At 43.0% G+C, this 13,267-nt stretch overlaps 1 protein-coding gene across 3 annotated transcripts in view; it reads left to right on the top strand.

The window, feature by feature from the left end:
• Window positions 1-13,267, top strand: part of ITGB3BP (integrin subunit beta 3 binding protein) — a 19,196-nt gene extending 5,929 nt beyond the window's left edge. Inside the window, exons 3-9 of one of the 3 annotated variants that reach the window (XR_008438327.1) lie at window positions 828-966; window positions 3,241-3,313; window positions 4,059-4,137; window positions 4,829-4,922; window positions 5,008-5,119; window positions 6,020-6,079; window positions 12,092-12,108. Coding sequence is in view for 2 of the 3 variants with exons in the window: in XM_053984989.1 (XP_053840964.1) it covers window positions 828-966; window positions 3,241-3,313; window positions 4,059-4,137; window positions 4,829-4,922; window positions 6,020-6,079; window positions 12,092-12,204 (558 nt within the window). In the remaining variant the exon portion in view is untranslated. Of the gene's footprint in view, window positions 1-827; window positions 967-3,240; window positions 3,314-4,058; window positions 4,138-4,828; window positions 4,923-5,007; window positions 5,120-6,019; window positions 6,080-12,091; window positions 12,216-12,639 lie in introns of those variants that run through there. The other 2 variants (XM_053984989.1, XM_053984990.1) reach the window with 2 other exon arrangements.

Here is a 13,267-nt window from a genome sequence, read left to right as displayed (position 1 = left end):
ATTTGAAACTAAAACAAGGCAGAGACAAGTGGGCAGCAAATTAAATCTTTTAAAATCTGCTGTAAGTCCCACTACTGATGACCAGCGGCAGCACTTGGGGGTTGTAAAGTAAAGGTTTGGGTTGGTTTCTTTTATTTCTGTACATGAAATGTGCTGAAAATCCCAGTTTCTCATCCTGGCAATTCAGCATCCATGCTGGAGCCTGTCCCAGATAATCTCAGTTTGTCTTCCAGCACTGCAGATTTGTTCTTCTGAAAACTTCTCTGCACAAATCCTTTAACATCATTAAACAATTCCTCTTACATCATCAGATATATTGAAACCCTGAACCACAGACAAAACTTTGGATTTAAGGGACTCACTTTGGATTTTTTCAAACACTTGTTTAAAAAAAAAATATTAGAAATAACTTTTGATAAAATTAAAATCTAAAAGTATTTATGTCTTAAATTCTCATTACTGGGAAAAAAAAAAAAAAACAACCAAACTTGGTTTGGCTGATTTAAAAAAACCCCAGACATTGAGGTGATCATGCCAGAATACCTAAATCCCTGGAAAACATATTTTTTCTTTGTGGAATCTGGGAGACAATTTATTTGAAAGGATTTTTTTTTTATCAAATGAGTTTTATTGAGAAGAGGGAGTGATAGAGAAGCTTGATGAGCACAAAATCACCCCACCACAACATTTAACATGGGCTTTCCATAATGGAACTACATAAAGCCAGGAATTACTTAGGAAAACGTTAGGTAGTAAAAGTTCAGAGAAGTTTTGTCAGTACTCATCTGGATTTTTTTTATTTTTGGGTGTATTTTTCTCCATTTCAGGCACCTGATGCAACCCCCCTGAAGGCCAAAAGGAGCAACCTGAACTTCTACTCCCCGACCACAGGCACGCGCCAGCTGAGCCCCTGCTTCTCTCCCACCAGTGACAGGGCACAGAATCCCAGCAGTGCCCCAGCAGAGGGTGAGCTGAGCATTCCCTCTCCCTTACTGCAACATTTTCCTGCTTTCTCCTGCATTTAGGGACTTCTCTCCCATCTGCTATGTTTGATTTCTTTATCCTCTCAAAAAATCTCTTCTGGAAAAGCCAAGGTTGTGACTTAAAGCTTGAATTTTTTTTCAGTGTGAATCTTGGGGGTGTTTATAAAACAACTGAGTGAGACAACTTTTAATTAACATAACACTGGATGTCATCAGCTCTCAGAAAACACGCCTTTGTAAGATTATAATGATATTATTTCCAGTTCACTTTAGGATAAATGTTCACTTAGTTACACAGTCACAGCTTTTGGCTCTGACTGCTCAAGAAGCAGATTTTCAGTAGACTGAGCTGCTTTTATATTTTATGGCTGTATAAAAAATATTGTGGTTGTGGCCTCTTTGAGTGTTGAGGAACCCTCAGGTCACTTGGTGTAACTTTTTTATTTTAAAATGATACAGAGGGACTTTTTGTCATCTTTCCCTATAGAGCTTTAATTTCCTTGCAGTACAGCTCTAGAAAAGATGGTTAAGTCTCAACAACAACAACAACAACAACAACAACAACAACAATAGTAATAATAATAATAATAATAATAATAATAATAATAATAATAATAATAATAATAGTAGTAGTAGTAGTAGTAGTAGTAGTAGTGCATCACGTCCATTGTTAGCAAATTCCTTGTTCAGTTATTTTAGTTATTAAGAAAGAATCCCCTGTCTGATTTTGAATTTGTCTGGCTTTAATTTTCAGCCACTGGTTCTTGTTGGGTTACAGAATTTTTTATGCCCCAGAGGTTTTGGAATTTATGTACAGTAATTGAGGCCTCACCAACATTTATGAATTATGATGAGTAAAAATATTCTGAGCAAGGTGGAACAGCCACTGTTTGACATTTACCTGGATGTTTGCAGATTTTAGCTGTTGCACCATGTCCTCTCCTGATGGATCTGCAGAAGTGGAGCTTCCCTCCAGGATTTTATATTTTATCCTAATTCTTTATCCTGCTGCCACTCTTTTTTTTTTTTTTTTTTTCCTGTGTTCATATAGCTACAAGATGGTGGTGTATAATTATTAAATCCCAGGTTTCAGGTTGTCCATTTAAACCCACAATTTCTGCTCTCCTTCTAAAAATCCACAGTGCTGGTCTAAAAGTATGACCTGTTTGATAATTGATGACTGATTTAAGTCCCAGTTCTATTGACTACTTAGATTTAAAATGAAATCTTTGAGGGTCTTAACTTTTAGCTACTGTATTAAAGCTTAAACTTTTATAGCACTTTGTCATCCTGAAGTGTTTCTAAATGTTTTACAAAATATTAAAATTAAAAGTTAATTTATCCTTGAGTGCTGAGACTTGGATGTAATAATTTAGATCTAACAAGAAGAAATCGAAGTGTTTAATGCTGAGTGTGGTCTCTTTTTTTTTTTAGTCTGATGGCAGGAAGGAGATTTATTACAGTGAAATGTGGAAAGCTCCTCATTCCACGGGATCTGTACATTTGTTAAGCCCATGGTAAATTCCAAATCTTTCACTTGAAGGTGAATTTACAAAATCCCCACGTTTTTGTGATGTCTTCAACTTAAGCCACAATTAAATCATTTCTGATAGTCAGATGTGACTTTTTTTATTACTGGAACAAGTATTGATAGACAAGCTAAAATTTTTATCTGGTTTTGTTCTGATCTGATCCCTGTGGGAATTGGATAAATCATGTAAATTCAGAAAGTCTTGTGGTCAGAGGTCACATTTATCCTGCCCCATCCATCACTTGCCAAACTGGAATATTATATTGTCAGTAGAGCACATTTGGAGCCTTTGGAAGCAATTCCCAGCATCTTTGTGGTTGTTTAGGAAATGGACTTGGGGCCAGGCAGTTTTCATAAAGGGAAATGGGGATTTCATAGCTCAGTCATTCCAGCATTTTCAGGATAATGCTCGATGGTAGTCTGCAGTTAATAGGATAAAAAGCTCCTGGAAGAGCACAGTAAATACCTGCCAGGATGATTCTAACTTCCAGATATTAATGCTGTAATCCCAAGGTTTCCAGAAACTGAGGAGAGGTCAAATTCCAAAAGTCTAAATTATAAATAATTTAGCGTGGTTCATTCCAAGTCCTGCTTTCCAAGTGAGCTTTGAGGTTTTTCCTCTTCTCAAAAGATCATTCAGCACTCAAAGTTCACACCAACTCCTTCTTCAGGTGCTTCAAATACTCCACATCTGATTTTTATCTTTATTGTGTCTCTTTTTCTGAGGAGATGGGAATGAGCAGAGCAATTCCAAGAGCGGATTATCCAGGAGAGGGCAGCCTCAAACAGAGGACGAGGTGTAAGTGCATTCAGTTTGAAGTTTGCTATGGGTACAGGGCTGTGATTGCATCTCTTTTTTCACCACCAGACAATAACTGTGACATTTATTCACCTAAATATTATGTTTGAAGTTGGAGCTCTTCCTTTTCATTATTGTAATTGAACTCCCAATTTGTTTCCTGGGGTTTTTGCCTCTGCTGGATGTTTTCCCACATCATTAGATTGAAATTCCTTCAGTGTAGGACAGTGTCTTCCAAGTGATGGAGCTGGACAGATTGTTTGGATGACATTTGAAGAGTAGAAAAGAAAATATCAACATGATACCGGTGTAAAACTGTAAATTGATTAATTGGGGGAGGGGTTTTTGTGATTCAGTGAATCCCTTGGTCAACACATCCAGCCTCATTTCTTAGTGACAGGAACCCAGAATTACAGAACAATTGGAGTAATTAGAGGCCTCATTGATATGGAAATGTTTGCATTCAATAATTCAGAATGTTTTTTAAAGGTTTGCAGGAGACCAGCAGTGACATTCAAATAAAAACATGTCTAAACCAACACCTACACTTCATATTCATGTGAACATCCATACACTTAATTTTACAGATGGAAAATACATTGCCCAGTAGACTGATATAAATCCTCAGAGCTGAGCTGGATCCATCCCCATTCCAACGAGAAAAAACTCTGGGAAACATTGCAAACCTGGATTTTCAGTGAGTGGGGATGTGGATAACTGGAATTGTTTTACCTTTTTTACACAGGTTCCTGCAACTGCAGTCCCAAGTGAGAAATTCCTTGCCCAGAATTCTGAAACTAAGAGCAAATCTGACAAGCCTGAAGGTCTGGTTTACACTGATTTGTCTTTTAAACTACTTCTAATACCGGATTTGAAAGCAAAAGTAGGATTTTATATGCAACATTTGAGTTTAAAGGGGTAGGGAAACAAATAAAAGGCTTGAAACCAGGCAAGCTGGACTTGGAAATTCAGAAAATGCAAAAAACCTCAAAACTTATTGGATTTTTTCCATGTCCTCAGTTTTTAATTTGTACACAAATAAAACCAATATGAAGTAGTTCTCAATTATTATTTAGAACTCGAAATATGAATTAACTGCATAGATTTTTATGTCTTTGAAGATTAAAGATCCTTTTGTGTTGAAGTGATTGTACCATTTAATTTAGCACTAAAGTATCATTATTTAATAGTCCAATACATGTTAAAATGCAAATCACTGCTCTTTTTTTTCCCCATTTTGTTTCCTGACTAAATTTAGCACAAGGTTCATTGCTGTACATCAATAGCTGAGAAATAAAAAACACAGAGGACTGTGTTGATTTATTTCATGTGGACAAGGTTTTATTTAAAAAATAAAACCCAAACGATGCTAATTGGAAATATTTTAATTGCAATGTTTATTTAGAAAATGAGGAATTTAGGGCTTACGAACAATTTCCAAATTGGTTTTGGTATGTTGTAGATACGGAGTAGATATTGGGAATGGGACTTAACGATGATTTTGTTATTTTCCAGGCTTTGGAGGGCAGTAGAGAGCTGGAAAATATCCTCAGAGTCTCACACTCGTCCTGTGTCCTGAGTGCTGAGCTGCAGAAAACCCAAGCGCTGGGTGAGGAGGGGGTTCCGTACATTTATTTATCCCTTTGGAACATTTACCAGGGATCACTCCAGTTGTTTCCTTTGGTACTCCCCAGGACTCAGGAAAAATGCACTTCGAGTGTCCCCCGTGCATCCAGCAGGGACATAAAAGCCAGGCACACTGGGGAGGGAAAACCTGGAAAAGCAACACCTTTTCTTATGGAAATGGTCAGTAAATAGTTAGATACTTAGTGGGTACTTAGGTGGGGATTAGGCTCAACGTTTGCACTTGGATTGCTTGGCCTTTCTTCTCCCCTTCCGAGGAAGTTGGTTTGTTTGTTTGTTTGCTGTCAGCAGGATTAGGCTGAATATAAATTTCCAGGCTTTAAAAATCACTATTCATGTGTCTTGAGATGATGGACATTCCAGATGCTTGTTGTGTTGGGATAAGGGCACTTCACAGCTGCCACAGCTGGAATGCTTTTCCAAAGGAGCCCAGAAAGCAAACCTGGAGTGCCTGGGCTGCTGCTTTTGCAGTTGGGAACAGGTGGACAGTAAAGCCACAGGTACCAAAGAAATTTTCTTCCCAAACAGTGGAATTGATGCCGGTGTTTCAATTACCATTTCTTCCCTGCCTTGATGTCCAAAGCTCGTTCCATTTTCCTCCTGCGTGGGCATGCACTGCTCTGTTCCCACTGTAGTGCCAGATCCTTTCTGAGCCAGGATGGAGTTACCTGGGAACAGTCTGGGTTTCCATCGGGGTGGGACAGACAGACAGACAGACAGCCCAAAGGACAGCTCAGACCTCTTATTGCCACTCCTTTGTCCACTCTTTCCTTCAGCTCCTTGGGAAAGAAGCATCCTTCCCCCATCTCTGAATTAGGAACCATGGCAGCACTAGAAGAAAAAAAAAAAAATGGAACAAAATGTGGGATGAGGCTTGGAAGCAAAACTTGTCAGAATTGTCTGTATTTTGAAAATTCTTGTTAATTTTTTTGAGCACAGTTACATAGGCAAGAGGGTTTTTTTCCTTGAAATGCTTTGGAAGTGAAGGAGGCAGCAGAGGTATTATTTTCTTTGAAAGCTCTGGGGCAACATTTGTTGATTTTGGATTTATTTCTTCACTAGTGAGTCAAGTAGAAAAACTGCAGCTGTTGAAAGCAAACCATGGAAAAGTCCCTGCCCGAGGTAAGAAACTCTTCATGACTCCTGTGTAACAGATGTTTTGATTCCTTTTGCTTGATTTCTTTTCAGTCCCTTTCATTTGAAATAAGTTGGGCAACCTTTAGGAGATGAAAACTATGATAATCAAATGTGTTTCTTCTGAATGGTCTGCAAATGTAAATTGAATATTTGCTGCTATTTTCATTGTATTGGGTATTTCCCCATGAGACTGTGCAGGGACAAGGAATCATTCATGGCCTTGCACTTGTGGCATGGTCCAGAAGATATTCCATACTTTTTGTATATCCCAGTTATCCTTGTTCTTCCTCATCCACCTCCCTCCCACTGTGTTTTCAGTGTCACAATCTTGCAGCAAAACCTTTTTCACTTTGTGTATTTTATGGGGTATTTCACCCACTCCAGGGGGCTGTGAAATCTCAGCTCTGAGGTTTCTTCAAAATCAGTGCTGTGAAAATATTTGAAGCTGGTGCTGTTTCATCCCCAACTGCTTTAGTGCCTTGGCAGGAAGGCAGGGGACACACACAGGACAGTTTCATTCCCTCACACTCAGTAAAATCAACAACCATCCCCCAGGGATATTCTGATATTTCTGTTATCTTCACACCTTCTATCTGAAAACAGAGCAACCCAAGACCAGGAGCAGTGGTGGCATCTCTGCAGTGGGGAATTCTCTTAAAGGACAGAAAATTGATCAAGCTTAGATTTGCTGGGCTGCAGCAGATTAGCTGCAAATGAAAAGGAGTGACAGCACTTGGGAAGGAATTGGGCTGATTTGTGCAGTGTGCAGGTGGTGATTTACAGCTCCCTGTGTCCTCCTGCTGCAGCTCCTGCCTGGCAGGGCTGGGAATGCTGGGAGCAGTCCCTGCTTCCTTTGTGCTCTGCTCACCACACACACACTGAGAGCTCCATCTCTGCTCCAGAAAGCAGCCCCTAGCCCCAGACACAGCCAGGCTGCTTAGATGAGAGATGCTTTGTAAAGGTAGGGAGGAAACGAGAATTCCGAGTTTAAGCTGAATGATTTTGATGAAGTTCCAATGTCAGTTTTGCTTTCACAAAGAATAAATTCAATTTTGTAATCTTGAAAATGCAGTAGTGGGAGAGAGAGGCAGAGGAGTTTGTGATCAAAGAGAAGCATCTGGAGATGTTTTTCTTTGCCTTTTAGTTTCAGATCTGGGTTTTTCATAATTATTTTTAATTAGTTATGGCAAGGCTTAAAACTTATGACTGTTCTGTGGCTTGGTCCAGATGGAATGTCACATTATCATCACATGGTGAGGCATGAAATTTATTTACATAAACGACCTCCTCTTAAAACAACTTCATACAAAACATTCCTGGCTCAATGGGCAGCCTTGTGCAGAGCTCAGTTTATCATTTTGGGTGACCAGCATGGAAAAAAGGCATCATTGTTTGCCCATGACTTGAATTTACAGTAAACAAAATGTTTTTGAATAGAAAGTAAGCAAACTGTAAAACAACTGCCAAGAGATGAATCGAGTTGGTGTCTGGGAGTCCGAAATGTGCTGAGAATGGATGTGCAGGTTGGGATGTGCACATTTGGAAGGAAAATGTCATAGGTTTGGAGATTCCAGGAGTGAAGGTTCTAAAAGGGGAAGCTGCTCCAGCTGGCTGTTACTAAGGACAGGGACACTTTGCTCCCCCAAAACCCTGACACAAACCATGGCTGCTGCCCACGAGAGTGTTCCAGAGATCAAATACTTGCAGTGGTGTGGAAAACTCTGTCCAGGCTGTGGTGAAATAAAAAACACTTCCTTTTTTGTGGGGCTGCTCATCCTGATGAGCCCAGGGGCAAATCTGATCCTCTCTGAGTTCTGAACATTCCCAGCTTTCATGGTGGGGTGAATACAAGGGGCTGAGGTTTGTGCTCTTGAGACAGTAGTGGTGGCTTTCCAAGAGACTGCATCAGGGCTAACTGCATGGATTTTATTCCATGCCACTTGAAATCACTGAAGAAAGCAAAGCTGAGAAATCAGGGACCAAAACTGATGAGTTCCCACCTGCCAGTCCAGTTTTGAAAGCTGCGTTTATTTTAAAACATAAATCCCATTTCACAACTACTGCAAAATATAAACACAACCTTAATAATCAGGGCTCCTCCTTGAACCAGGTAAAAAGGTAAAAATACAGGATTCTACCATTTATCCCATTTTGTGTCAGTTTGAGTTCAGAATTTGGGTGTCCTAAGACTAAACCACTGGGCTCTGGTGGTTGCTGGGGGTTTATTTTCACCTTTAGATGTACTTGGGTGTCTGCCCCACCTTCCCTTCCTCCTCCTTGGAGATCTTCTGAGGAAAAGGGGAATACAGCAGTGGATTTTTCCAACTGTAAAACCCTAACCTAAAACCCACATCTATTTTCCTCAGCCCAACTTTGTACTTACTTACAGGGAAGAAATGCCATTATCCCTTTGCTGGGAAAAGTGAGTCTGGGAACTGGCTGAGCAAAAACACTGGAGGGATCTGGCCTTGTTCCTCTGCCCTTCCCTGTGGAAGAACATCCCTGTTTGTGCTCCTGGGGCTTTCCTACCATCCCATCTGGGGCAGGGCTGATCTCAGCCCCTCACTCAGTGGGGATTGCCCCAGGGGAGTGTGGTTTGCCCAGTTTGTGTCTTGGGCATGAAAAGCTGGTTTTGCTCAGGCTAAATTTGAATTCACGTCTCCTCATTCTGTGGGTTTGAGTTTGTGCCCGTGGGAGTCCCTGCCAGTGGAGGAGAGGGAACAGATCCCACTCAGCCCAGTGCCCCCCAGGCTGCATTTCCCAGCACAGGTGAGGAATCCTGCCCACTGCCAGCCCCAGGAGCTGGGGGAGCTCCCCACTGCTCCTTGCCAGCAGGATTTGGGGCTGTGGGGTTGTACCCACACCTGAATTTTCCAAACAGCCTGAGACTGGAGGAGTCTGGGGTCTGGGCCCAGCAGCACGAGGAGTTTTGGGATGGAAGGAAGGAGAGGGGGCAGCTCCAAGGCTCTGCAGTGATGGAACACCCTGGGCTATGCAGATGAAATATTAAGCCATTAACTGCAGTGGCAGATACAGAAATGCACATGAGACATATGACTGGAGGCCCAGACAAGTACACAGAGAACTGTCAACCTGCATTTTAGATTTAGGTGTCAGCCCCATTTATTCACAGATTTCACCCTTGTTTTTACACTCTATTTTCCTACGTGCCTTTTTAGAGATGCAACAGCTATGAATTTTTAATTCTGGTGGATCTAGTTTAGAGTATTAAGCTTAATGAAAAATTCAAAAGAATTGTAGTTCTTCCAACGTGTAGCAACTCCTACATGAGAATAAATCCTGCCTTCTCCCATGAATATAATTATTTTAAATAAAAAAGAAAAGAAACATTAGTTTGGACTCACTTAGTAGCAATTATATGTTTAAGAGGTGTAAATAACTTGCTATCCAGACATTACAAATATCCAGGTGCTCTGTATGTGCTGATGACAACAAAATTGAAAAGAAAGACTGTAATAATTCTGACTGGTTTTCTCTGCAGAAGATATTGATTATTTGTGTGTGGTGAGAGATTTGGAAAATTCAATTAAAGGAGTTGTGCAAAGGTTTCATAAATTTCCCCAGTACAGCGTGTACACAGACATTGCTGTGTATTAAATCAATGCAGCACTTCACAATATATTTTCTTTGAAACATAAAAATAAATAACATTTAAACAGTTCTGCTTACTACAGAAACAAATTTTATTTTCTGTGAAGCATTTAGTCATGTGCTATCACTGACTCATACACATTTGCCAGCTGTAACAAATTTTATAGACGTTTTCTCCAGAGACATAGCTCATATACTATGAATTTTTAAATGAGCAAATGGTGAAGAAGGGATGTCAGCAATATAAAAATTGATCAGTTAAAAGATAAAAGCATAAGTAAAGAGATTTGTATGGTAGTCTTAATAGGTTTTATTAAATAAAAATACTATAAAAAGACAGTAATGAATAGACTGAAGGTTTTAACTGTGGTTGAGGTGGAGAAAAATTATTCTGGCACATTTAGTAGAAGATTGGTTTTATATCACCCGACAGGTGAACATTTTTTTTCTCTCTGCTTTTTAGATCTGTAAATGTTTTAGAGCAGCCAAAGTTGGGAGAGCATGGTGGGAGAACTTGGAGGGGAAAGGAAACTGGGGAAGATTTGAGCCCTTTTAGTGCCTGTGTGGTCCGAGGGCAGGGATGGCTCTGCCAACGCTCTGGAGCAGATCTGGGGGACTCCAGCCACTGCTGACCCTGGGAACCCTAAAATTGGAGCTGAGGAGAGGATCAGGCTGGGCCTGCAGCAGCCTCCCCTTCTGCCACAGCCCTTCTGGCACCTTCTGGTCCCCTCCCCTGAGCCCTTTTCCAGCTGCTCTGTTCGCTGCCATCCTCAGCCAGGAGTTCCTGAATCTTCTCTTTGGTTTGAGGGGGCTGACCTTACTCAGGAGCTCTGCACGGGAAAATCCTGAGGCAGAAGGCTTGTTGGGGCTTTTAAGAACAGCTCACTCAGAGGTGAGGCAGGGCTGGATGGGATATTGGGAATTAGGAATTGTTCCCTGGCAGGGTGGGCAGGCCCTGGCACAGGGTGCCCAGAGCAGCTGTGGCTGCCCCTGGATCCTGGCAGTGCCCAGGGTGGACAGGGCTTGGAGCAGCCTGGGAGAGTGGAAGGTGTCCCTGCCATGGCAGGGGTGGCACTGGGTGGGCTCTACAGTCCCTTCCAACTCAAACCATTCCATGATTCTTTGTTTGGAAAACAAAGCTGAGTCTGTGGTATTTTTTGTGAATCTGGGCAGCTTCTGTTTCTCAGGAGAGCTCAGCACAGTGGTCTTGGCACGTTTGGGTTCTTTACTCACCACACAGTGCAATATTGCAACCCGTGGTTAAAGGGAAGTCAGTCCTTTCCTGTATGGAATTGCATTTAGCACAAGTAAACCAGCTTGTAGCTGAACCTTCTCCCTGTTACTTGCCATACAAGATTGGACAGTTTCCTCTTGGGAGCAGTTGTGGGGTTTTTGGTTGATCATTTGTGTAAACAAACGAAGTTTGTTAGGAATAAAGCTAGAACGTGGTACCTGAGGCCAAGTTGGATTGGATTCCTTTTTCTGGAGTAACCTTGTGAGTCCTGGCTTAGGACAGAGCCTGGGTTGGTCTGGCTCAGCTCCAGGTAACGCTGCCCAGCCCAGGGGCAGGTGCTGCTGTGGAGTCACTCCCTGGCAGTGGGAGATCCATGGAATCACAGTGTGCCAGCTGGGGAGAGCTGAGGAGGCCCTGCCCCAGCAGCCCCGTGGCCATGGGGTTTGGTGCCCTCCCCAGCTGGGTTTTTGTGCAGCTGAGAGGCTCAAGCTGCTGGAAATCCCTTTTTGTGTGGTCAGTATCATGCTGAATTCTCCCTTCACCCCTGTGTGGTGGGGGAATCAAACACCCCCAAGCCAGCAGCCCTCAGGGTGCTCCAGCAGAGCTGCTCATCTGCTGCAGGGACTTTTGGCAGCCCTGGCACTCCCAAGCACCTGCTCCCAGAGCCTTCCCCACGTGTTCTCATTCCCTGAGTTCCTTTCTGCCCTTGCACACTTTTGCTGTGCTTGTCCCAGCCACCTGCTCACCCTCACCCGGCCCCGCCCGGCTGCGGCCTCAGGTGTGGGTGATCCAGGGATGGCTCTGGGTCATCCAGGGAGTTCCTCTGCTGCAATCCCTGACTGAGCTCTGCTGGCACAGCCCTTGGGGATTCTCATTTATTCTTTTATTATTGATAGCAAAAGGCAGCACCAGCTTCTCATCCTGGTAGCACATTCTGTTCTGGTTTGCCAATGATAGAACACAGGTGCAGCCACTCAGCAGGACAAGCTCTGAAATCCTGAGACACCATGTGTGAAGGAAAAGGGGTGCTGATTCTTTAACCACCACAGCAACTTATTTAACTCATGTGTGAGGCAGGATTTGCACAAATTCTGTCATCACACCACTGTTGTCCATCACATACCACATTGCTGTGTTTTCCTTGTTCACAGATCCCATCCAGGCTGCCGGGAGTGCTGCATTCCTGACCTCATTCCTGGACAGAAGGAAGGAGCCCCTGGGCCTGCTCCCAGCCTTGCCCAGCACCGAGGCACAGCCAGAGTGACCAGGACCAAGGTACTTCTTCTAAACCATGTGCAGAGAGCTCTGGGATGTCCTGCAGGCTGCCCTGAGGGGAATCACTTGTTCTCTGCCCATGGGATTTGTTCCTGGTTTGTTGAGCACTGTGACAAAGAATCTCTAGGAGCTCTGCTCCCCCACTGAAACATCCTGTGCTGTTTCTCCTCAACTTGTTGCTGCTTTGGCTGCTTGTCCTTGTTGCAGCATTTCTCCTCACCAGTTTGTTCCTCCTTTATCCTTGTTCCTTAAAACATCCCAAGATGTTCCTGCAGCTCCGGGCAGTGGGGCTGGTGCCCTGCCTTGCCTTAGGCTCCGTGTGTGTTTTACTGGACATCACATCCATAACTCCACACAGGTCCCATGACCGATGATGCTGCTGTCTAATTGCTATTTATTTTAGTCATTCCTCATCTCTCCACAGGCATTATGTGAAAAATGCATTCCACATCAACCCAAACTTCTCCATCTGCTGGACTGGACTTAAAAGGAGCGAAGAGCCGAGTGTAAACCAATCTCCGCAGCAAATCCCAGCTGGGGAGCGCTCGCTGCGCCGGGCAGGTGCACGTCCAGATAACATTTCTGGCATCTATTTCGACTTAACAATGTGCACAAGCAGATCATCTCAATGTAAATAATCCACCCTGGGTGCTGTGCAGCCCTGTGCCCGTGGGCTTGGTGCTGTGTGGAAGTAAACTGTGGGCTCTGGAGGGCTTCTCCAGCACTGCCTGGGCTCTGAGGCTGGAGGAAGCTCTGCAGTGCCAGCAGTTAATTTTTCCCACCCTGGATGTGTTTTAGTTCTTTGCAAACACTTTCCCTGGTGGTGCTGCCATGGCTGGGGACAGATCTGTCATCCACATGAGGGTTCCTCTAAAGTCAACCCCAGCCCCAGGGTAAAAAGGCCTCAGCCTCCAACCCAGCATTAACACACAGGGCTCTGGTAACATTTGCTTTTAGGTCAACATTTGAATTTAGTTTTGGCATTTAATGCTGTAGGAGCTGAGCTGTTTTATATAATCCAACTTTTTTAATAAACCAGCTGCTTTTCTCTT

Source organism: Vidua macroura, chromosome 9 (assembly GCF_024509145.1).
Source record: "Vidua macroura isolate BioBank_ID:100142 chromosome 9, ASM2450914v1, whole genome shotgun sequence".
NCBI lineage: Eukaryota > Metazoa > Chordata > Aves > Passeriformes > Viduidae > Vidua > Vidua macroura.
This window is presented reverse-complemented; position numbering and strand designations above follow the sequence as displayed.